Here is a 26,545-nt window from a genome sequence, read left to right on the forward strand (position 1 = left end):
AAATCGCCTCAAAAATGATCATGTAAAGTACACTAATAATTTTAAGTTGTTCAAACATTTTAGCTCATACGAATTAAATGTAGTAGTTTATTTTATGTGTTAATCCTAATAAGTTTCCTGACTTTTTGAGAGTAAAGTCTCCTGTCTCTTTAAGGCCCACCCCCCAAAAACCCAGTCTGCTCTGATTGGTCCGCACACACAAGCCTGGGCCAGCACTGCTCACTGATTGTTCACTTTCCAGTTAGCTTCACTTCCACTTCTTTAAGTTATGCAAATGTGTGACATGGTGAACTAGTGATGTCAAGAAGTCACAGAATTAAAGGCTGAATAAACAAGCTGGAGGAAAACAAGGTCCCCAGAATATTGTTTGAAGCTAGAAAGGTGGCAGGGTCCATCACATATAAACAAAGTAAAATGGTGTAAAGATGTGTCACCTTTTAAGGTCAATTTGTTGATTCAGTTTTTTCATTTAAGAAAACAAAGAGGGTTTGTTTGTTGAGTTTGTTTAGACATTTCTTCTTTCTCCTCTGATTTAAATTTCTACATAGTGCGCCTTTAAAGGATAAGGTTGGCGTGAAATCATCTCATAATGTAGTTGTTTTGGGGTTTTTTGTCAACAAATTCTGTAAAAAATATTAAGAAAAAAAAATTTGAATTTGTTGCAACAATTTTTATATGTGAAGCCAAAACGTGCGTATTCCTGCTGTAGAAACACATCACTGATCTCTGTGGTCACTGAGCATGCTCAGTATTACAGCTTCTAGTTCACTTTCATCTATTCTGATGTTCTGAGATGAATAAAGTGACATGGTGATGGCTTGTCATTTTTTTATTGACAGGAAACAGCCGAACGATGTGAGTTTATCTGCTTAACGCTGAGTCCATGTTCACTTTTTTTTTTTTTTTGTGATATCAAAGTTCACAGGAGGGGAGACGAATGTGACTGTACCTGAAACACTAACATGACCAAAATGCAGCTCTTACATAATTGTAATCACGTAACATGTCATTTATCAAACTCATCTTTGGTTGAGAGGGAAATAACAACAGAAGCTTAGAGAGAACATGGAAATAAAGTCATGTTTGCAGGCTGGCGTTTGAGTTTCAGGCTGCTGTTCAGGAAGTGATGTGGTGATTTTCACTACATCACATTACAGTGGCGGAAGTATTTATCCAAAGTGACTCTACATTTGACCCCAGATGCATCAGGAGCAGTGCTTGGATCAGTATTTTGCTGAAGTAATGTTTTAATTCATTATGTGCAATTTACTGATTCGCTGATACACTTATAAAACAGCTGAGTCGCAGAGTCTTGCCATTTTTTAAACCTTGCTGAAGAGTTTAATTTACAATACCGTGTTTGTTGAATGGAAAATACTCTTACTTAGCTAATCTTGAAACTCTCAGCAGTTAGTTATGGTCGATACAGACATTTAAATCGTGGTGAGGAGCTGGTAGGATGTCGATTTGACTGTCTACAGGTCGTTTTCAGGGCGTACTCGAAATCTCTAAATGAGGCGACATAGCAGCCTCACTTGACACACTCGAGAGATGCCACTCATGCATCCAGTGTGGCCGGTCTAAAATTTCAGCCCCCGCCACCGAAACAAAAAGTGAGAAGCAACGCTACATTCACACCAACATTTTGTTTTTACATCCCTGTTTTGTAGAACAACGGATAAATGAACCTTGAAACAAAACCATCTAATCCTCATACTGGAGATGTTGGAGCCAGTGAACTCAAACCTTTGCATTATTTCATTTCTTATGAGTACTTAGTTTGTGTGCTTGGTTTTCACAGATGCGTATCCGGTCTCGGAGGTGGTCTACACGTGGACTCAGGGAGCAGCCAAGTCTGTGGTGGTGGCGGAGGAAGGCTCCCGGCTCAACCAGTATCACTTGATTGGTCAGACGGCGGGCACGGAGGACATCTACACCAGCCGAGGTACAGTGAGGCGAGAGTAAAACCGTCACATGACCCTGGACGACCAGGCCTCAGATTAAAGATAACCTACTCCATCATTTCGCACGCCCATCTACACCTCAGCTTGAATTCCTGCGGCTTAATCCCTCTCCGTTATCTCCCATCACTCACATATTTCCTCCCTTTTCGTCGTACAGTAGCTTCAGACAGGAGCGGGGATGTTAAGCTGCAACCCTATTATTCAGCTCTGTGTTATCACAGTGTGTGCCATCCAAAGATGTTGTGAGAAGAATTTATTTATTTATTTATTTATTTTTCAAATCAAGCTGGATAGAGACAATGAATGAGTCACAAGGATTTGAGGATGCCTCCCACACATAGCCAGCTGTCTCTGGGGCAGCCAGGGAAGAGAAGAGTAGAGGAGGGGAGGGGGGCAAAAAAGAAAAAAATCACTTATCCGTGGTCTGAGCCATTGGGTCTGTAGGGTTAATCCGTACGCAGGCCCATCAGTTGTGCTTTTACCGAGTGACGTCACGGCTCGGGGATTGGCTGCGGCGGCGGAGAGACACGTGGAGGGGGGCCGCGCGGCATCTGCTTAATTCTGTTATGTAAAGAAGTATGATAATACATTCCTCCCGCTCGTTGCCGGTGAGTTTATTCCTACAGCAGTAATGTAAGTGTATACAGAGCTCGCTGCTCTATCCTGAAAGATGCTGAGGACACTGGATAATGCGTTCAACTACATTTATAGCGTTAAGTGTGCGGCTGTTAGCAGCAGGAGGAAATCCAACAATGCTTCGGCTGAAAGACTCGAAACCGCTCAACAAGTTCATGAACACACAAGTTGCTGTATTTCTCCGTCTCACTCCTACCCACCACACCCCCGCCACCCCCGCACTGCTGAGACACACAGACCCAGCATGGCCTTAATTAGCATTGCTAATCTGAGGTACAAACCCTCTTTAACAAGCCAAGAATAGCTCAGCACAGGGCTCACACTGGCTAGAGGTGACCTTTGACCCTGACAGGTTAATCTGAAGGGGATGAAAATATAGACACAGCAATGGAACCGGGGAAACCTTGTGAATTCATTACATTACACACATTGGCAGCGCTTTCAGATCACAACAGCTCAACAGATGTTTGTTTTGTTTTTTTTGTTTTTTTTTATCTCAACTTACCAGTTGACCAACATAGCAGCGTTGTTCTCCGCTATGAACGGCAGTTCCCCGCAGACAGTCCAAAAACCAAACAGTAAAATCCACCACAACCGCATTTTCACGCCTTGCAGATTTCCATCCACTTTCCAAGCCCAGCAGGCAGTCAGATCAGAGCGGGGTTCGCCCAGTCGTGCCCGCACGGAGCAGGGCTGCCGGCTAGTAGTCCTCGGAGCAACACAGGTGCCCTTTTCATTAAGGACATGATGCTTGTCGCCGCATCGCACGGACCATCCAAACTTTTCCTCCAGCCCCTCTCAACCCCCCTCTGCGTCAGTCATCTGTGCACCTGCTTGTAATCACCGCTGATCCAGGTTCTGTTTTAGTGTTCGAAGCTCAGGCAAGCAAAGGATGTATGTCCCCCAATCAAGAGTGGCCCGGCCTGACAGGACGGGGACGGACCGTCTGTTGCACACACACACACACACACACACACACACACACAGAAAGAGAGAGAGAGATAGAGGGAGAGAGCGAGCGAGCCAGGGAGACAGTGAGAGAGAGAGAGATACAGGATGCAGATTGTGACAAGGGATTAGTGAGACAGAAAAATCCGATTTTGCCAGGAGAAAGCAGCAGTCATCTGTGGATTTTCTATAGTTTATCAGACTCCATGGCTCGACAGGATTTTTGAGAAAAAAAAAAAATCCTTCAAATGCAATCTTCACTTGATTAACAGGATGTGATGATTTCCCCTGCCAAACTGTTTTTCAATAATTTTCTGCTCACACTTTTTTATATTTAGAGGAGTATTTCCAGGCCTGTACAGTTGACTTACGCAGCCTTTTAATCACAGCCTCCGAGGATGTCACACCACCCACTGATTGAAGGAAATGAAAACAACACATCCCCAGACAGAGATTATTAATGACTGCACATACGGAAAAAAAAAGAAAGAAAGAATAAAAAAAGAGACGACTTTTTAAAGGGTCTCAGAGAGGAGATCATAAAAGAACATAAACAACAAATAGTTTAACCTCGTCAGTGTCATCATGGATAAGTTACTCGATGTGGGACGTCAGCATGAAGTAGATCCACCACCAGTGTCAGGGACAGACGGAAACAGCTGTGACATATGTGGCATTACGGGCTGCTCTGTAAACGGGCCAACAGAGACAGGTGTACATCACACAGGTAGACTGACAGTAGAGTGAGCTGATGAGTGAATAGACAATTAGTATGAATGCAGTTAAAAAAAAACATTTCTGTTTAAAAAAGGTTTTCCCCCCTTGCAGAAGACACTTTATTTCATGTCGTTTTAATGCAAATAGACTTTATGTTGTACTGAATTCTTGTTGTTCTTGGTTAAAGGGTCACGCCACCAAATTCACTCATTACAGTGTGTTTACAGGGAAGTACTACTGCATATGTGAAAAAAGTAGTATGAAGCCTTTGGTGGCTCCAGATGAAGCTGCATGTAATCTGGTAAATTACCCCCAGTGATGTCACTCAGTGCCTGAGATGCATCATGGGTAATGTAGGCACCAGGCTTTAAAAAAAAAAATGCTGGTTGAGCATTTTACTTCTATAACAATGTTGGACTCATGATGGGCAGCTTAACAACATGTAATCCAATCTGATGTAGCAGAAGCGGAGACATCACCTTTTTTTATTCCACTCATCCTTCTTCCTTCTCAAAACCTGGTGCCTTCATTACCCACAATGCAACTCAGCCACTGAGTGACATACTTTTTTAACATAGTGCTCTCTGTGACCTGTAATGTGTATATATGGTATGTATATTAATTTGACAATTAATTTTGACAATTATTATGGATGATTACAGTATATTGTAATTTAAATGTTCTATTCTAAGGCTGGTAATATTCTGTTTTTGGTTTGTGTCAATAAAGTGTGTCTTTTAATAGATTCTCGTTACCTGTCTATGTAGTTTCCTAAAACAGCTGGTCACTGTAATGTTAGCAAATATTCCTCCAGCTGCGGATTATTTGTAGAAGGATGTGAATTAGACTGACTTCAAATAAGCAGCACTTGTGATTTTGTGGCAATGGAAGAACACTAAAATATTAACACTTTGAGCATTTCCTCCGCTTCTGTCCTGCCGCTTGCTCCAGGTCAATACACCGTGATGATGGCTCACTTTTACCTGAAGAGGAAGATCGGCTACTTCGTCATCCAGACCTACATGCCTTGCTTCATGACTGTGATCCTGTCACAGGTTTCCTTTTGGCTCAACCGCGAGTCTGTGCCAGCACGGACCGTCTTCGGTGAGTTTGGAAAACACAGACACATCAACTAGTGTTGATTAAATTGGAAATTACCATTGATTTTACACTCTAATACATGACTGTAGAGTGTTTTGTACCCCATACATGAATGACACTCAGTAGTACCTCTGGTTAGTAAACGTGACCCAGTTTTCTCTACCATCAGGCGTGACCACAGTGCTCACCATGACCACTCTCAGCATCAGCGCTCGAAACTCGCTGCCTAAAGTGGCTTACGCAACAGCCATGGATTGGTTCATCGCAGTGTGCTACGCCTTTGTCTTCTCCGCCCTCATTGAGTTCGCCACAGTTAACTACTTCACCAAGAGGAGCTGGGCCTGGGATGGCAAAAAGGCGATGGAGGCCCAACAGCCCAAGGTATGTTCTGTTTATGTGTGTGTGTACTTTCATGTTGATGGTACATTGTGGGGACTCTGACCTGGCAGGTAACTCATGTTGTGGGGACCAATTTATTCTGGGGACCAAAAAGCTGGACTCCTAAAGTTTAACAGTTCCTTTTGAGGATAAGAATTTGCTTTAAAGTTAAGGTTAATAATGAAGGCTAAATAATGGGTGTAATCAGTCCCCACAATTAATGAAAGTTTATTTGGGTTAGGTTGTGAGTGCAGATACTTTTTGTTTCTATTGGGCAGTCTCCGGATTGTCTGATGTTTGGTAGTAGGCAAATACCAGAAATGCCTAGACAAAAAGATAAACTTGAAAAGCACCAAACTATTCTTGAAGTAGTTAGAAGTTGCCATATTTGGAACACACTAAGAACTTTCGGTCTTCCTCAACTCCCCCCCAAAAAACAAACCGGCTTTTTAGCTACTACACACTTTTCTTTGTTCACCAGCTGGTTGCTATTTTTGTCTTTCTGACGTTTGGTGTTAGACAGGTAGCGTGTACACTGGGTTTGCGAGAGAAAACAGGTGCTTGCTACACCTGCAAATAAAAACAAGTCAAAAACAAGTGGCTAGACAATAAATAAAAGCAAAGTCTAGAGAGACCCTGGAAAACTTTAGAGCTAAATGCAGAGCTGCAGAGTCGGGTGATCCTTTACTGTGGATTTGACACTATAAGTGACACCTTTCATATTAAACATATGCCTCATTGTTTAAATAACAGTATTTATCACTGACATTTCTACTGCTGCAGCACAAGTTATCCAACGAGTTAAGAATGTGAAAGTAACTGCTCAGAAGGTGGTAATTTCCAGAACATACACTGTAATAGAAAAAGAGAAATGTCACAGCAGCTTTAAACCTTACTGTGGGTTCAGGCTGTGTCAATAGCTATTTGAAATGTCTCACTGGCATTTTTCCCTTCCCGATCCTCTGTGATCTATTCTTTCTGTCTTCCCATCGCCTCCTAGTAGAGGAGTCGTAGTGCAGAAAGTTGGGGAAGGAGGAGGAATGAAAAAGTTGATGTCACACATGATTATAAAGTAAGAGATGAATTAGGGCAAGATGTGGGAGTTCAGAAATAGTGGATCAATACATTCACTGTGAGCTGCCAGACTTGTGGCACAGTGCCACTTCATTATTGCCCAAGGACATTGATCCTCACTTTCCACCTGCACCAGCCATCTTTTACTGTTCTCTCTTTTTTCTGTATGTGAGTCTGTGTTATTAACTACCTGTTTTATTATGTCTGATGAATGCACTGCGCTCGCACTGCACTCGATCAACGCTTTTCTTTCTCCCTGCAGAAGAAGGACCCTTTGGCTCTGTCCAAAAAGCCAAACAACACGTGCTCGGCTGGTGTGAATTACACAACCAACCTCACAAAGGATGCGTCTATCTCCACCATTTCAAACAGCACGGCTGTACAGCTTAAACCCTCTGAAACCAAGGCACCAGACCCCAAAAAGACTTACAACAGCGTGAGCAAGATTGACAAGATGTCCAGGATAGTGTTCCCAGTGCTGTTTGGCACCTTCAACCTGGTCTACTGGGCCACGTATCTCAATAGGGAACCAGTGATCAAAGGAGCTGTGTAAGCTACACGATCTTTCACCCTCCTGACAACCACTTCAGGATTTCATAACTGGAACGCAATCAAAATCAATGCCAAGCACTTAGTCCTCGTATCATAGTTGAAGAATGGGTTTTTTTAGGTCATTGGATAACATTGCATGCCTGTCGCTTCAGGAAAACATTGCCATGTTTGCCTTGAGTTTGTCCGTTTGTGTTATACAACCTTTTCTTAAAGGTCCCATATTATGCTTAAACTTTTAATCTGTGTCTACTAGAAAATATTTACATGCGTTAATGTAATGTTCAGCGTTCAGTGTTTGTTTTCGCTTACTGTCCATCGCTGCAGCACCTTTATTAACCGTCTGTTGAAAGCGCCTGTTTCTTTAAGACCACCCTCGTAAGCCCAGATTGGTCAGCTCTCACAGGCCTGAGCAGACAATGCCCACCATGTTCCCACATTAGCTCTGTGGGGTGTTTTTTGTAACCACGGTTGTGCCGGTGCCACTGACTGATCAGTTGAGACATCACACCTTTACAGAAGTCCTGAAGACTCATTTAAAGGGACAGTTTCTGAAAAGAGAATGTGAGCATTTGATGGGGTACTTAAATAGTATTTATATCGCACCTAGACCTTCAAGTTAATAAAAAAAAAGACAGGAAATATAACTTTTAATATGGGACCTTTAAAGACAGTTTAATTTATCTCATTTTAGAACTCCAGTCACTGATCAGTTTCTGCCAACTTCTGATATTTTAAAAAATTTAAGCATTTGGCATTATATATATTTTTCTTGAGTCTACGGTAGGTGATGGTACAGCAAGGCCAAATGCTATGCAAAACAACATTTTTACTGTGTTATTACTCAAAAGCGGCTTTTACCTTTCTAACTCTTACTCTTACTTTGTACAAATGGGCTGGAGGTCCAGGTTTTGCGCGGCTGGGCCCAGGCACATGGGACTTTGCTTCCTTGTTACAAGCAGATGAATAGCCATGCTAAATGTGTTGCCTTCAGAGTGTGATAACTCATTATGAATGCACTGAAATCTCCTGCAGTTACTTTTTCAGAAGCCATTAAATCATCTCCTCCTTTCTTTTTGTTTTTTTTTTGTGCTTGTTTTCTGAATGGCCAGTTGCCCCATATACTAATTCTTCTGTTTTTTAAATGGGGACAGATTTAAAGCTTAAGTGATAGTGGCAGCTTCTGTTTCCAGGTCACCATGTCGAGAATCCTGTATGTATGTATGTATGTAGTTTAAGGAATATGTATATATGCCCTGCTTTTAGAAAAGCACCACTAAGCCGGTATGGTTAGCTTCTATGTTATGCATATACAGCAACACAGTGTTACTCTAGTCTAGTGCTTCATTGACCGGATATTGAGAAATTAGCAAAATAGCTTGAGCTTTAGCAATTTTGACAGAACATACAATGCTCTCTTTAAAAAAACAATTTTTTTTTAAAAAATATCAGTTTGTCGTTTCTATTAGCTTTGATGACTCCTTGCAAATATTCTTGATAAATATTTGTATGCTTTGAGTAGGATCACTTATTTTGTCATAATTTAGAGTAACTGCTGTACTGAAGACTTTGACTTGAGCTTATCAGGCTATCAGGCCACAATGACTGGGTTATTGTATTTTGACCATTCTTGACTACATGATGCGTTATTTTTTATAGTTTCAGGCAAAAAAAAACACAAGATAAGCATTAATGTAAACTTGTCAGTAATGTTGGAATGTTATTGTAAAGGGGTCGTTTGAAATAAGGATTCACTTTCTTGCAGGTAGTGAGTTGAGACGATGGAAAACACTCATGTCTGTCAGTGAATTTGAAGCTTAGCTTAGCACAAAGTGGGGAAACTCTGTCAATTTAGAAAATGTACTTATTTGCTTCTTTGACAAATCTTAGATTAGATGATTACATGTCTGTTCAGTAAATATGGAGGTCCAGCCAGAGAGTTAGCTTAGCCTCTCATGAAGACTGGAATCAGGTACAAAGCTAGCCCAGGAAAGAAACGCACCTATTAGCTCCTTAACTAAGGTTAATTAGGTAGCTCATAAACACCTTGTATCTTGTTTATAAAATAGATACACACATTTAATGATGACAACATTTCACTCCTACTTTTACATTCATAAGAGAAAATGATGAACCAACAGAGTGAAGGACAAAATTTGATTTAAAAAACACAGGGAAAAAGGTTGTAAAAAGACAAAAACAGGTAACATGAGGAGAAACTTTCAACATAAAACAGGAAAAAACTGAACTGTAACCCAACATCATGACAGTAAATTGGCAAGTTTTGTCATTTGTATTGACATTATACTTCTGGAAAAAAAACATTTCCTGAGCCAGGTGAGGGGAAGAGGAAGAGGAGACCAAAGGTAGCAAGCAAACTCCCACTACACTACCTTCCTTGAAAACAAACATTTATGTGGAACATTTCGGTACAAGACCTTTGATTGATGAAGGTCTCGTACCGAAACGTAGAAAGTTAGACACCAGTGCAGGGGTTTACTTGAAACTCTAACTTGCCTTCAGCTGGTACAATAGGCAGCTGAATGTTACTGCACCTAGCCGCTGCTCCCAGTCTTCATGCTAAGCTAGGCTAACTGTCTCATGACATCCGGCTTCATATTTATGTGAGTAGCATCGATCTTCTCTCAGCAACGTAGCTAATAAGGATATTCAAAGCAAGGTTGTTTTTAAAGTCACCTTATGACACACAGAAAGTCCATCTTTTTACCTGATACTCACCGAAGACGGCTGCATGCACGACACTCACCTCAGCAGAGTAAGTTCTTTGCGGTCTTCACAGATCTCACATGAAGGGACACGTAGAATCTGAGCCTGTTGTGTGTTTGGGTGAAGGAATTAAAATATGAATGTGATCTACTCATGCCCTCTATTGAATACGTTCATGGAGCACACCGGTTGTATTGTATTATTACATTTAAGTGAATTTTAGCTACAGGCTGTTCTTTAAGTGCAAATATCTCAAGCAATAAATAATGCTCGTATGAATAATGACTTCTGTTGATAGTAATATGTGATCCTTTGACCTTTGACCTTCATGTCTTTTTATCCGAAATTCGATCATTTTGGCAATAGTCTTTTTCTATATATGGCTGTACTCTGATTCTTTTTAGCTCCCTCTTTGTAAGCACAGTGCTCTCTGACCATGTTTAACGAATTATTCGAATTTAATTCAAAGGGGCTCTATGTAGCTTTGGAGAAGAAATTCAGACTCTTCTGTAAGACAGTAAATATTAATCTCTTCTGTTGCAGAATAAACAAACTGTTCATGGAGGAAAATAAGGTAGAAAGGAGGCAGGGTCCGCCAAATATTTTAAAAAAGCAGAATAGTATGAAGTTGTGTTGTCTTTTATGGTCAGTTTGTTAATTCAGCTTATTCAGTCTTGAAAAATGAAGAGTTTATTTATTTTGTTTCTGCATAAACTTCTTAAAAATTATCTCTGAAAACTACATAATGCCCCTTTAAAACTGTCTTGTTTTTGTCTGTTTTGTTTTTTGTTTTTTTTTTGTAAAAAGACCTGTGCAGATGAGGCCATTACTGGGCCAGTATTGAAACCATTTTTTCTTTCTTAATTGTTATGCAGATTTCAAATAAAGCTTCACTGACTCCATTTGTGTGCTGTTGTCACTCCTCACTGATAATGACACACCTTCATCATCATCATCATCATCATCATGTGTCATCTGTGGCCCAACATTTATAGATAAGTGCAGCGTGCTATAGTAGACACTGTATGAAACTTCTATACGTATTTAGATACATTTATGCTGTGGATGCGATTAAAAAAAAAAAACCCCACACTTCTCTAATCTTGCTTGATGGAACAACGGTCCCACACGTGCCGTCTCTCCTCTGATTACACACATGCACATCCAGATCATGCAGCCTCTACAGTGGTAAATCCATCTTGGGGGTCTCTGTGGCGGTAACATCTGGCTCACATCTGTTTGTCAAGGATTTAGCTGCATTTAAGTTGCTTTTTCCATTCTGCAGGCCCGTACTCTACACCAAATTAAGCTGTCACTGATGGCACCAAATGACATCAATCACAGCGTATAGCTCCAGAAGCAGAGATGGGCTTCGGTATACGCTGGAGAAGGAGGGCTGTCCTCTCACATCCACCACATGATCAGGATGTGCTGCTGCTTCATGACCTTTATGACCTTTATAAATACATTATTATTATTATTATTTTTACACATGACATACTTATTACCCCAAAGAAACTGAGCCAGTTTCAGCAGGTTAGTGCTGTTGAATGGCAACTTTAACAACATTTTCTATAGCTGTAGCTGGTTGTAGCTGGTTTTAAAAATACTCATTCAAACTCGTTCTGTAAATAATTATGTTTGTTATGGTTAAAAGCATCAATCTGAAGTTGAATTCTCAATAGTCTGCTAGTTAATAATAAATAAATATAGCAACGTCTGTCAGGTTTACATGAATGAGTTAAGGTTCGTCCCAACCACTCCTGGTTTGAGCCTGACCTCTCCCAGTATGGATACAGATAATTTAATTGGCTGAACAGAAACAGAAACAAATAATAGTGTACTTGTTCGTCCATCATAGCTTTCTACTACCAGTGGTGAGAAACTTTTAAAATCCTACACATAATAGCTTTAAATATTTATTTTAGACATTTCCTTTGATTCAAACGATGGATGCTTGACTTACTTCAGCTCAACGTATGTTTTTATTTTTCAAAGATGCAAGTCTGGAGGGAAATCACATAAAGAACCAGAATTTCTGGTGAGTTCTGAAATCAGTCAGAGGCTGAGCTGAACGCACATTGACACACAGATGTGCCCGCTGTATCTGTTGTTAGCTAGCTCACAGCTACTGTCTGTACGGATGGTAATGTGTCTGTATGGAGGAAATGAACAAAAACAATCCAGTTGTCAAAGTGATACATCCGTCACTAACCACATACAACTAACCATGTGGTCTTTAAGTTGGCATGGATGTTAAGCAGTACAAACACTGGAGGCCGCCGCTAAACTTTTGTCAGCATTGGATCACAATCTCCACGATTCAGTCAGTCAGAAACCAGATGAGCCAACATATACTGTACATTATTCAGATTTGCCGACATTGAAATCTAAAAGAGACTGAATAAAGTGTATTTGAAGCGGTCATGAATGTCCTAATTTGTGTCCATTCCTTGATCATTTATTACCTTTAGTCTGTTCACTGATCAAAATAATCAAAAATCGCTTTTCATTAAATGAATCACAAATTGTGAACATTGTCCCATGGAGTTCAAAATGTCTGCCAGCTTTGCACATCAAACAAATACATAACTTATTCCGACAGGAGTCATATTTCTTACTCTTCCTGAATTCGTTGGGTTATACTTGTTTTCTTTATCTTGCTGTCTGCAGCATGAAAGTTTCCCCACAGGAGAACATCAAGCGCTCCCAGTTTAGAGGCCCAGTTGGCTCCTTCATGCACCATCGCTGCCATGGTTGAACAAGCTGTTAATACCCATCAACCAATCAATCACCCACAACTGTAGCCAATCATTAGATTACATTTTGAGGTGTCACCCAACACTGCCTCCGACAGAGCTAATCACCTAGTAGCCGTACTGTTTTACATTCATCATCCAGATGTGAGCGTGGCAACAATATTTTAATGTGACTCTCGGGATAAAGAAATCAATTCCATATCGACTGTGCCAAGAGAACAAATCCACCAGGAAACAGGTTCCAGAACCAGTCGGGCTCCTACGGGCTGTGGCTCCGGGCCGACTGAAGAAGTATAGAAGTGTGTGTGTGTGTGTGTGTGTGTGTGTGTGTGTGTGTGTGTGTGCACTTCTAATATAAGGCGCTATTCATTATGGGTCCTATCTATGACACGTCTGCAAAACTGCTTAGTCAGTGGGGATGAGAGGACACTCGCTGTATCTTATGTTCAGACATATACTGCAGCTACTTTATCAGCATACAAACTATCTGCAGCTCCTGCATGTAGCTCACTGATGTAATTTGATTTCTGGAGTGCTGAGCGAGCACTCTACACTTTAACCACACGCTCCAGTGCGAGTCCACCTTTCCTCTGCAGAGGCACAAAGGGCTGTAACACTGTCACAGTGTCAGTGTTACTGATATTGTCTCTCCATGAAGCCTGTGTCATTTCAAAGAAAGTCAAAAAAAAACAAAAACCACCCAAATCATAACAGAAGTGAATCATAATGTTCCTAAAAAAACATCAGGTCACCTTGATTCACACCCTGCAGTTGTATACAGGTAATAAAAAGCCTTTTTAAAGTAACGCAGCACTTTTAAATCACAGTAAACAGGATTCAAGTGCCTGACAGAGGATGACAAAATGAAATGGAGAGCACAGTTAAGAAATATAAAAATACTACATGAAAGCACGCGTCATAACAGGGAGGTCAGAACAAGACAGGATATTCCATAAAAAAACAACTACTAAAAGTTATTTAAAGAAGTTATTTGAAAGTTAAAGTACATCCATCGGCCGTGTCCTCATTTCCATTTTGCGAGCAGTTATAACAAGTTAACTGAGTGAGCTGAGGACTTTTGGGTTTATATGTGTTGTATATCTTCAGTTTGGGAGACCAACGTTCTCCAGAGAGCATTAACGTCAGCTCAGACTCAGATGAGGGTCGGACTACTTTCTGGAGAAGTGAGCTAGGTTTCATTACATATGTGAGTCCACTGATGTGACTGATTGTTTTCCATTTATTAGTCAGATCTCATGTAAAGACTTGTGTTGTTTACTTTGCTCAACAACATGAAAACTATTTGATTTTCTATTTAGTTTTGTTGTTTCATCTCTTTGTTATAATTAGATGGTTTTGACTTTGATACATATTTCAATACATTTCCTTCATTCCTTTTACATATATTTCATACATATTTATATTTTACTGTCACCATTGTTATTTTCTACTAGATTCTATTTTGTCAACATTTTTATTGCTTTTTAAATTATTTCAACTGGTGTGCATTCGTCTCTTTACCAGTTTTGGATTTCTTGATATCATTATTTTTCAGTCACTTGTAAAGCACTTTTAGTTTCATTATGATCCATTTAAAATTTAGCATTTAAACAAAGTTTGACTGAGTGATTGATGACCGCGTCACCATCATCCTACAGATGAGGGTAAAACTCAGCGTCTCCTGTAATTCTGTGATGTTCTGCTCTCTTCCTCTGTGCAGCTGAGTGTCATGTGAGCAGAGACTGCAACAACATTACAAAGTGTAAATTATAGATGACACATGTGCAGATATGTTATCTTTATGCACTGATGCATAGTTAAAATTTTAAAAAAAGAAGCATATTGAAAGGTCAGTAGAAAATGTTAAGTTCAGACTATTAGTCTTTACTTTATATACTTTATAAATAATCGATGACAACAAATGTCAGCCTGTTTCTGGAGGCTGCGACGTTTACAACAGAGTCTCAATTTATAAAACTCTTACTGCAGAAACTTACAATGGCTCAACACTCCCCTTTGATATGAAACTCTCGGCAAAATGCAACCAAGGCTTGTTTTGTGGTTGAATCTGAGTCAAACCTTTGTGTAAAAGCATAATTACGACGAAAGAGGCACTTTTAAGATTCACCGTATTATCGTTTTCAGGTCAAGCTCATTTTCAATTTGAGTGCAAGGGGCTCAATGGTTGTATTCATGTTTAGAGACCCTGGTGATAGTTCGAGCAAAGTTTCATGTTGTGTTGAGTCTTCTTAGTGTTTTAAACATAGCGATTGTGATGGTAGCGAGAACAAAATTATGGTAAATCTCAAAAGTGCCTCTTTCGTCGTAATTTTGCTTTTACACGAAGGTTTGACTCATATACATTCACAGAACACTTTATTGTAGTCAAGACTAATCCAGGATCAAAGTCAGTGGTCCTCTGTCACTCATCGGTGTAGGATCTCCATCAAATTGTACTTATTTTTTTTGTACTCTATTTTTCTTTTTTATCTGTGCATTTATGTGGATCCACAATGAATGAGGTCTAAATTAATTTATTTTATACTTAAGCACATCTGAACATGACACTTTAAGACTTCTATTCAAGTATGACTTTAAAGTACTTTTAACAACATACATATATATATATATATATATATATATATATATATATATATATATATATATATGGTCCAACTGAGTGAAATGTTTCCTACTTCTCATGTTTCACTAAGATGAGAATTAATATCTTCATCATATGAAAAATCATGCAAAGTAAAGAAGTTTGATGGTAAACTGTTATTATATATGAAAAGCCATTAAAATAATCTAAAATCATTAAAATGACACTCAGAGTTGATTCATACAAAAACGATGTGTATAAAAAAAACAAACATGTTGTCATTAATTAATTAATCCCTTGCTCTTATTGTGTTTACAGGAGCTCCTCCTGCTGCTCTGACTGTGTCTGCATTTCTCTTTTCAGCCAGCAGAGGATGACAGCAGTCAGACAACAGCAGCACAGCATCACTGTCTGGTGGACGGAGTGACGGTGAAGCTGAGCACGAGCGTCGACGCTGCTGAGGCTGTGAGAGGTTTAGGGTTTTTTTTTTTTTGTCCGGGTGAGGGAGGATCGGCTGTTTGTCTTACTCTGATGCTGTACAGACATTATTCATTACTGTAACATTGTTTTATGGGCTTCTGGCTGTTTCGAAGGATTATTCATCTCAAGTGCTCGAGTCTTACGCATCAGAGGAAAAACACAAGAGGCCCACGGAGGAGATACTATTGTTCCAATCTTGGTGCTCGAATGTTTTCAATGAGAGCGAAGCCACTTCAATATCTCCTAATATTCTCAGAAGGACCCCTTTTATACAGCGTGTGCTCTTATGTGTTATTTCCTGTCTTATTCACTGGACATTTTATTTAAAGGGGGACTGTGAGGAGAGGGTTACAGAGGTCTGAAGAGAAATAACCCAGAAGATGCTATTGTGATGTTTTTTTAATAACATAAAACCTGCACTGTCTACTGAAAATGTGGATATTAAAAGAAGTGGGTATTCATCTTTGTATTATTGGAGTTGAAGGACTCTGTGCGCCCGTGCTTCATGTCTGAAGGTCACTATATCTCTGCCTGTGTTGCACAGATTTAAAACTGTCTCTTGTGAGTTCCTCAACTTTAAAAAAGTGCATCACTAAATCACTCGAGTTCCCCTTTATACTCTACTGCTGGTTGCCAACTCCACTATTACTGCAGGTACATGAGCAGGCAACATAAACACAGTATGACAAGGGCCCTCAATTACAGTTCCACACACTGACACAAAGGCTAGATGCCAATTAGTAGAATTTGGCAGCTATAAAGGAGCTGGACGGCACTTTGATGTGCGAGCTTTGAACATGTGGCGACTAACAAGAGATCAGAAGAGGCTGCACCACCTGTGCTCACAATTCAGGCGGTAAACAATGAAGAAATATGTGTAATATTAATATCAACATGCCACTTTTTCAGGGTTTAATACAAAAAGAAATATCAGTTTTTATTCATCCTGTCCAGTGCTGCAGCTCTGTCTGAGACACTGTCTCTTTAAGGCCCCTTTGTCTGCTCTGATTGGTCTGCTCACACACGCCTGAGCCAGCACCGCTAAATAAGTAAATTATGCAAATGTGTGTGACACAGTGACAAAGTGTGAAGGCGGGACTACTGACGAGGCGTTTAAGGAGCAGTGTTCTCTGTGGGAGACAGGAGCGCCTGTTGCTTTTTCACTTACAAGACCTTTTACATCCATGCGAACCCACATAACACCCTGAAGGACAGGAAACAAAGAGAAAAACTGTGAGGGGTCCTCTTAAAAAACAACAACCGAAGAAAAGAAGAAAAAAAATAATGTGCCGCCCCTACTTTCAGTCGTCCACAAAACATTTCTGCAGCTTCACAGCAGAACAGTGTCGTGGGATTCTCCTGAACAACCAGAGTAGATGGTGCATTTAAAATGTGAAAAGAAAGAGAAGAAAGCATAAAATGGATCCATGCAGCTTATCAGACTTGACCCAAGTCACTGGAACCACGGAGACAAAAAATTGATTTTTTAAAGTGTTATTATCACCGTTTTTTGAAGCAGAAACCATCGTCAGTGTTGTAAATGATCTCTCAATCATTTTTATATCAATTTCCAGTCTCAGGGCCGACAGTGATTTGGACGACACACCAGCCAAGCCGTATGGAGCCATTTCATGTTTTGTTGTAGTTATTTTTTTTTACATTTTAAAACAAGTCCCCATCTGCTTCAGTTGTTTAGAAAAATGTTGCGAGGCTGTTTTTCACTGTGAAGCTGCAGAATTGTTGCCAATCATGGCAACTCATTTTCACCTGGCTCTTCATCAGCATGAGGCTGAATCGATGATGATCGAGCTTTCATCTGTGGGTGAACTGTTCCTTTAACCTTTTTATTTTCCCACCAAAATATTCCCTGAAATCTTCCCCTCCAGCTCAGAGTCGAGCACAACACTTCTGCACAACAACAAAATATTCTCTAGAAGGACAGAAGACTGAAAAAACACCTCCTCAGAAAGTGTTTCACTGCTGGTCCGACTCTTCCTCTAAGAAGTACTCTTTAAGAAAAGTGCAGTGACGCAGACTCCCACCCCACACACACACACACACACACACACACACACACACACACACACACACACACACAGAGGAGTTTGGACTGAATTGGGGGTCTTTCGGAGGGACGCGTTCAGAGTGTGCGCACCTGCGTGAGCCCAGCAGTGTCCGCGATCTGCTCGCCTTTTAAAACAAGTGAGAAGCTGCTGCTCCGCCTGAAAACGTCCGTGAAGAAGGATTTTAAAAAATAAAAAAAAAAACTCAACACATTTTTTTTTTTAAACAATGACTGAGATTTGCGCTGGATTACAAACTATGTGGAGCTTCATCCTCTGAAGCAGCTGCGACCGCCGCGTCCAGACACCGATGCGCAGCGTCCTCTGGCGCCGCTCCGCCTGCCGAGGAAACATGACGTCCAGATTACTGGCTTATGTCTCACTCCTGTCCGTCCTTCACACATGGTGAGTTTCAAACTGCCTCTGAAACATTAAAACAAAGCAAAGGTGTGTTGCGTCTCAGGCGTGTTGGATGAAATGAGCTCTCCAAACGTCTGGCGCTTGAAACTTTATCTGTAAGTTTATCTGACGCGATGCTTCTGCAGAACACACTCAGTGACTTCACCTGTTTTTCCCACCACCACCATCTCCTCCTTCTTTCTTTCTTTCATTCTGTCTTTCTTTCTTTCTTCCACTCTACCTGTGCAGCTCTCTAACTATCGAGTATGAGGAGGACTATGAGGATGTCACTGTGAACCAAATGCTGGCTCCCAAATCACAAGACACGGACACCACGGAAATACTCAACAATTTACTGAAAGAATACGACAAGAAGCTGCGGCCGGACATCGGAGGTAATTCAGTCTTCACGCACAGACTGTAAAAGATGTTTTTTTGTCACCTGGATGTGCAGAATGTCTGTCAGTGATACATGTAAATCATGCAAAATCTGGCACTGATGATGCACATAATCCTGCAGAGTGAGACGTCCAGACATTGTACCACTCACCATGAATACGCCCAAATCATGTCAGACCTCTGTGGGGTCCCACAGCAGCAGGATGTAAAGGTGATGTGGTGATCAGGCTGCACAAGGTCAGACGTCACAGCTGCTGGTTTTCTGCACAGTGAGGTGACATCATTGTGCATTTTGTTGTTAATGTGGTTCTGACAGATCCAGAGTTTGGATATCTGTGGCATCTCTCCCTGAGATTCGTCACGTCACCGGAACCACCGAGGGCATCACTTTGTGTTCAGGTGTGTGTGAAGGTGACGCGACGGCTCAGATCAGCGCTTCTCAAACTTTCTCAGACCGAGGACGAATAAAAAAGACGTATATTTCAAATGACAGCATAATCAGGTGACGGCCTGGCAGCATAGCTTCATCATTAATCGGCCCTGTTGCCATTTTAAAGGAGCGTTATGTAGATTTTGGGGGAAGACATTTTACTCAGAAGAGAAAGATCTTCATCGACTGATTTTATTTTTACACCCAAACAAACAAAATAAAAATACAAATATTTTTGTTTTCATGACTGAACGAACAAACTGACATTTTAACGGACAACACAATTTATACTGTTTTACTTTGTTTACATGTGGCGGACCCTGCCACCCTCTCTAGCTTCAAACAGTGTTCTGGGACCTTATTTTCCTCTGAGAACAGTTTGTTTGTTCACTTTTGGAATAAGTGAGTATGTATTATTATCTCATAGAGTTTGAATTTCTTCTCCAAATCTACATAATGCCCCTTTAGTATCCAACCCCTAAATTCCACCAGATACCTGTCTGATCCGGCTCCGCTGCGTATCTGCTCCGAAAGGTTCTGGACTGTCATAGCAGATACGCAGAATTTCCATTTCTGCTGGATGTTGGAACATACATGGAAACAACAACAACATAACATCCTGTTGATTTTCAAAATAAAACACTTGCCAGCACAAAAAAATCTCAAAAAGTGACCAAAACAAGCTCTTCCTCTAATCCTTCGGTTGGGAACACTTCTTGGTGTTGTGTTTATAACACATACATATAACTGCGGTCGCGCGTGATTATGTGATTATCACGGGAACTCCTCGGTCTCACGACTCAAAGCGCAGCCGCTGTTGCTGGACTACGGCGCAAAAATGTACCGGAGCTGTTACGCAACGGACATGCAGCCAGTCAAACCTCAGGCTGTACTAGCTAGATGGGCTATCCCAGCTAACGAGCTCATCATTTCATCTAATATGTTACCATGTTAACATTTCTAAGTGCAGGCTAATTTTTCAAAACATGTACAAACGTTTTTAAAGGTCCTCAGCGTCCTTCGTTTAAATGACACTTTCGGGAACCAGTCGGATAAATACGTTCTGAATGTATGCCGTCATAATGTGGCACCAAATAAACAATGGTGTTGTTGCTCCATATCCTGGTGTCTTAGGCTGCTGTTCTATAATCCACTTTTATAACAAAGGAGTGAGAAACAGCTGCAGTTCAGACGATCTACCGGTTATTTTTTGCACGCTGCTCATTGTGACATCACATCCGTGGTTGTTTGTGCGGCGCGAGGGGAGAATCAGTCGGGTTCTCAGCTGTTTCTTACTTAAAGACCCGCAGCAGCAAAGGTCAAGATGTGTCTCATCAGCATATCCTCATGAATATAAATTACGTTTGGAGGTTGAAACTTTGTGCGCGAGGCGAGGGGGAGTTTTATAATTCACAGGCTCTCCTGCCTGTTGCATTTGCATTTCTCATGTCATGTAGAGCGTGAGAGGATCTGAGAACGTGGCGTTTGTTGGCCGTGCAGAGACGCTGATCACGCTCGTATCCTGCTTCTGGTTTTCTCTATGAATGTTTTTCTCTGTCAGGATCAAGAGATACTGTGATGGTCTCATTCTGCTGAGGGAGTTGTGATGGAGATGTCACAGAAATTGGCTTCATGTGCGATATTTATGTGACTTTTTGGAGGGTTATTTGCCCGCTTGACGTATGAGCAGCTGTTTGGTATCATACTCACCTTGTTTGGATCATTTCAGTGTAGCAATAATAAATAGGTTGTCAGCAGTTAGCCTCCATCCTCATGACCTTCCTCATGACCACAGATAAGTAAATTATACAGTCAGTTGTTGTGATGCAGATGGTGCTCTGAAGACCTCGTCCCCGTGAGCATTAACGAATGTGACTTTTTAAAGCTTTTTAACGGTTTAAACAACAGGAGGGATTTCCACGACACAGTCGGTCTCGGTTTGGTTTGGTCATGTCTGTCAGTTGTATCGTTCACAGGACAGGAAACGTTAACACTGAGCCACTGAACTTTGTTATTAAAGTACCAGACAAATGTGAAATGAATCAAATAACCACTCGTGATTTGCCACAAAGTGAACCTCGGTCCGCCTGTGTCCCTGGGGTTCTGGGGCCCAGGTTGGTGATTAATCAAGCAAATGAGCACACTTTAAATGTCTTCAAACTGGCAGCATGGCCCAGCCTGATTTATTGTGGAAAATATGCAGGTGTTTAATCGGAGCAGGTGCAGCCGTCAGGTCATCCCGTCAGGTCGGTCCTGTTAATGTGGTCTCGGCATCTGTATGACTTCAGCCTCGGGGCCGGTTGTTGCATGTATGCTACACCTGTTACTATGGATACCGAGCCAGGTAAGCTCTGTTGTTTCGGCCTGACAGAGAGAGGCGGCAGGAAGGGACAAATATAACTGGTACGCAGGATGTCAGCGAGGGCCAAACTGAGATGCCGTCCTGAGAGACCTGATCCCGCTCTCAAATCAGAAGTGCCACTTCTCTCCGTGTGTCACTTTGACTCCAATAAATAAACGTAACCTCTCACTCTCCCGTCTTACGTAACACATCTGGGTCTTTTCTTTTCCTGTGGACACTTCCAGGTGCTTTCATTTTACCTGGCTCAAAGGGAGCCGTGCACTGTGACCTGAAGTAACGGCTAGCCTTTCAGTCACAGAGCGCTCTGCAGCACGTTCACTTTAAATTAACATTCAATGACACGCAAATCTGTTGAACCACAACCCCCCCTAAGCCCTGGACTTCATTCTCCATTACGTTGGCTGTGAGTTTAACATTAAAAATGTATAAATTAATAAAGAGACTGAGGACAAAACTGCATATATACTGAATACTGACCACGTTGCTCATGAGACAAGAATGATAGAGTAAATTAAATGTAACCTCTGCAAAGCTTTGTGTTCCAAACAGCGGTTGACAGCACAACCTCACTTCGCAGTTTATGTAGTTGCTGTTCTGGAGCTTTCAACCATGATCTTCATCAGCAGCTGGACTTTTCCCCAGTGTGTCCGATTGTTGCTGTGCTGGAATTGTTCCTATAACTGTACGACATCACCCTCATCATCATTTTTACCCTAGAAAAAAGTGACAATTTAGAGCAAGTCGTTGTCATTGCTGAACAGGTTAAATGTGCAGTAAGTTTTGAATTCACACTCAAAACAAATATGTGGCAGCGTATCACCAGAGTGACCGCTAGCTGCTGCTAGCTGTAGCCAGCGTTGCGAGTTAGCTCAGTTAGCCATGCTGCTAGCTGCTCGGACTGGGAGCTATTTGGAGTCGTGTGTCAGACCACCCGATGAATGATGAAACCCAATATTGACTCTTTTTTAGCTCAGTTTTGGTCTCTACCAACGTCAGAGGGAAATATCTTAATCTTTAGCTGCTCAGTCAATCTCTGTGTTCACCAGCTAGTTGCTATCAACCACATTTTAACGTGAGGCGTAGATTAATTTTCAATTAAACACATATCTTGGAGACGTTTGTCCAACCCTGGAAGTGAAACACAAAGGATGTATCGTTAGCTTGGAGTTAGGAGCCAACAAGTTGTCAAATATGTTGTTTTACCCCTAAAATATGGCCGAATGTTTCCTCTCCATCATTTTCTCAGTTGCTGATCAATCAGGAAGCTGTAAAATGAAAACTACTGGTCACACTGTCTGCGTTAGTACGACTTATAACCTGGAAGACAGCAGCATTATATCACCCAGCGCTCAGGCTTCCCACACTGAGCATGAACATTGGAAGAAAATGGCCGCCGTGTGAATCAGGTCTATTGTCTGAAGGTTTGACCACTTTCACTGTAGTCTCGTGATCCATTGTTCATACAAAAGTCACTTAACTTACTCACTTAAACTATTATATCGTCATTAAAATTCACTGTTTAAGATGAAAAACTACAAGAAAAGAAACTTCACAATGGGCAGATTGTTGCACATGTGATGGAAACGACTCTGTCGAGCAGAATTTGGAGGCGGTGATGTGAAGTGTGATCCAGTAAACCGCCGAGAATCGCGAACAGAGCAGGAACTTCACATTTTATAGGTGCTCCGCTGTTCAGCTGTCAGCTGCTGGATGTAACAACTTGCTGTCTGAGCAATAAACACAGTGACCTTTTCACCAGGATACTTTAGGGACGACCAGACTCGCTCTTTTTCTCTGTTATTTCCCCATCACACACACACACACACACACACACACACACACACACACACACACACACACACACACACACACACACACACACACACTCATTCACACGGTACATTATTATTCTATCGAGAACCACAGATCTGTATTCCTCTCTGGTCGCCTGGCCAAAGCCGACTAAATTACCTTCTACGGATAATTTCAAAAGAAGCAATGATAAATAGGATGTCGGCAATTAGCTCCTTCCTTTTTTTTTTTTTCAATTCCCCTGACCACTAACCACAGATAAGTAAATTAAACAGCCATTTGTTGTGATGCCGGCCCTTTGATGGCAGATGGTGCTCTGAAGTTGTTTGACCTTGTCCTCTCGAGCATTAATGAATGTGACTTTTTAAAAAGCTTTTAACGGCTCATGGTTAAACAACTAGGGGCATTTTCCACCGCACGGCTTGAATGTAAAGTGATACACCTGCGCTGGTGATGTAGAGAGTCATCCTCGGCTGTGTCACGTCTGCCTGTACAGTTCTCAACGCTTGATATCACCCAGAGAGGAAATAACAGAGACACTCAATCAGACTTCATTATTTTCGCCGTGTCTATATTAAAGCTTGTTCTGGAGGAAAAAAAAAAAACAACAACACTTTCTTCCTGTGACAAATGAAAAGCTGCGTTTGTTGGCCAAAAGAAACCTGCACACTTGTACACAAGCTCTTTATAAACACTGTTTGCAACACCACTGGATTGACATTTCACACTGACGAAGGCCCAATTTGTCTTGGCAGTCTTCAGCCTGTCACCTCCAGCTCTTAATCTCACAGCTCCGTGTGGCTGCTCCACACTCTCATTCTACTCCCTTGCAAATATTTAAAATGCCAAAATTGCCAGTGTCTTGTTTTGTAGGTGCATTTTTTTATTTTTTTTTTTGACAAACCTCGTTGACTAATACGCTGCATTTCCGTTAACTGTTTCACCGTGGAAGCGACCTGATTCATCATGTGAACGCTTTTAATGTGAACCAGCAGCAGTAAGGAGAGTTAATATAGCTTTGATATGATACTCAGAGATGTAACAGTAAACAGTGAGGCAGTTAAAATTACAAACAGTTAAACTGGATGAATGCATCATGTTCTGTAAATCTCTCATGCATATGTCGCCTATGGGAGATTATTTTAGCTGCATTTACAGTAGATGTAGTTGATGGACTGCTGATGCAACAGGTTTGTTTGGGAGTTTGATACCTCGCTGTGGGTTCATGATCTGTTCTACTGCATGTTTTGGGGAACAGTTTTGGAAATAGTTCAGATGTTGTCAGAGGTTCCCCATCAAAGCTGGTCAAAACACAAAAACCTGACCTATATCAAAAAAAAAATAATAATAACAACCCTTTCTGATATCTCAGTTCCTCTTCGTTGCACCATATTGAATCTCATTCGTGAACTTCACAATTTTCAAATCAAAGTAAATTCACCTTTTTCAAAAGGCTTCACAGCAAAAAATCAATTTGTCTTTCACGTACAACAAAATTTGTGATTCAAGGGCTACCGAAAACTCCCTGAACAAAAATTCAATAGAGGTTTAATGCATCTAATACACAATATTACACTCAACACTGATTACACCTAAATTAGCAGTTTCCGTATTGTGTATTTGTATTGCAGTTAGCAATAAACTTGAATATCACTGCAAGATAAATACAAGCATAACTCACAGATGAGTACAGAAAATCGATCAATAATTCAGGTTATTTTCGACGAAGAAGAAGTGACCTTATGTAGACTGGATATAAACCAGACTGAGACACACAGGCAGTCAAATAATTAGAACAGAAAGTGAATTTTTAATAACATAAAGCTGACAATTAAAATCTAAAATCCAAAAATCTGGCCAAAAAAGGAGAAAAATTTAAGCAAAACAAAATACAAACTAGAAATAATTTGAGGAATTAAAAAAAACGAAAACAATCAAGGGGAAGACAAAGACTTAAATACACAAGCGGTGATTAACTAGGTGAGGGCGGGAAAACAGACAAAGGGAGGAAATGAACAGCGAAACAGGACAAAACTTTCAAAATAAAACAAGAAATGACAAAACCAAAAGTCAAACCATGACACCAGTCCAGGATTGACTAGGTTGTTATTTCCAGCACGAGAATGGCAAATTCTGCCATTTCTACCGATAAAAATGACTATATAGAGACATAATTACGTAAGAAAATACATGAAATTAATATTGCTGAAAAAAATGTTGGTCAGAAAAAAAGTTCTTAACGTGGTTTCATCTCAAAAATCAGTAAAGTTTTCTCGGCGCAGGTCCCTGTCTACATGTGCGTCTCTCTAATGGACCTGAAATCCCATCATAATTAACAGCTGTGTTTTGTTTTCTTCCCTTCTATTGTGCATAATGTCAAGTCAAAAGCAGTTAAAAGCCGACACCATCACTGTAATATAATAGGCTTTCAGAGGAGGAACACCAGCCCGAGAAAGTGAAACAGAGAATACGCTGTTTTAAATGTCACCTTTCTTCACACGAGATGAGCGAAGCTTTTGTTCAGACCATCACCTAGTAACTACGTCGGCTACAAAAGATGTTGTCAGGATGCGTCAGGCTCGGCTCAGCGTGATGACAGCGGCTTGATTGATGAGACTGAAACACTTTTACGCAGAGTTCACATCGATTAATCAGATGCGTGATTTCATGTCGGCGGGGGGGAAAAAAACAGTCGGTCCATTTGGTAAAAGGCTGTGAGATGAGATGGAAGTGGACCTGTTTTTTTTGTTTTTTTGTTTTTTTTTATTTGTTTGTTTTTTTTCTATTTGCAAACTAATTTTTTAGGAGGGGAACTCAATCATGAATATGTACCGTTATCCATATCTATCAAAACAGACACAATCCACTTCCCCCCCCAGAGCAGATTATCCATCCTAAAGCTGACTTCTGTCTCCTCCTGTGTGTCCTGTACAGTGGACTTATCGTTACAGTCACGCAAAACGATATGATATCAGGCTTGATGTGACGGGCGAGGCTGCTTCAAGTCTGTTTGATTATATTCTGCCTGTATTTAGAGCACAGTCTGCAAAAGTACATTAAATATAAGTGAATCTAATAAAAACTGGGATCCCAGAGACATTAAAGGGCCTAAACTACAAAATTCCCTGACAAGAGTTAATCATGC

The 26,545-nt window shown here is 40.9% G+C and overlaps 3 protein-coding genes across 7 annotated transcripts in view; 2 read left to right on the forward strand and 1 right to left on the reverse strand.

Moving 5' to 3' along the window:
• Positions 1-3,200, reverse strand: part of gabrb3 (gamma-aminobutyric acid type A receptor subunit beta3) — a 50,322-nt gene extending 47,122 nt beyond the window's left edge. For both annotated transcript variants that reach the window (XM_037114710.1, XM_037114712.1), the window contains exon 1: positions 3,106-3,200. In XM_037114710.1, the coding sequence (XP_036970605.1) occupies positions 3,106-3,200 (95 nt within the window). The remainder of the gene's footprint in view (positions 1-3,105) is intronic.
• gabra5 (gamma-aminobutyric acid type A receptor subunit alpha5) overlaps positions 1-10,996 on the forward strand; it is a 31,867-nt gene extending 20,871 nt beyond the window's left edge. For 3 of the 4 annotated variants that reach the window (XM_037114716.1, XM_037114717.1, XM_037114718.1), the window contains exons 7-10: positions 1,802-1,945; positions 5,217-5,369; positions 5,536-5,747; positions 7,081-7,371. In XM_037114716.1, the coding sequence (XP_036970611.1) occupies positions 1,802-1,945; positions 5,217-5,369; positions 5,536-5,747; positions 7,081-7,371 (800 nt within the window). Of the gene's footprint in view, positions 1-1,801; positions 1,946-5,216; positions 5,370-5,535; positions 5,748-7,080 lie in introns of all 4 variants that reach the window. The other variant, XM_037114715.1, reaches the window with a different exon arrangement.
• Positions 10,997-18,128: 7,132 nt separating this feature from the next.
• The window catches only part of LOC119029218 (gamma-aminobutyric acid receptor subunit gamma-3), a 49,273-nt gene continuing 40,856 nt past the window's right edge, over positions 18,129-26,545 (forward strand). Inside the window, exons 1-2 of the mRNA XM_037115908.1 lie at positions 18,129-18,403; positions 18,647-18,792. Of these exons, the coding sequence (XP_036971803.1) occupies positions 18,309-18,403; positions 18,647-18,792 (241 nt within the window). The 5' untranslated portion in view covers positions 18,129-18,308. The remainder of the gene's footprint in view (positions 18,404-18,646; positions 18,793-26,545) is intronic.

Source organism: Acanthopagrus latus, chromosome 11 (genome assembly GCF_904848185.1).
Source record: "Acanthopagrus latus isolate v.2019 chromosome 11, fAcaLat1.1, whole genome shotgun sequence".
Lineage (NCBI taxonomy): Eukaryota > Metazoa > Chordata > Actinopteri > Spariformes > Sparidae > Acanthopagrus > Acanthopagrus latus.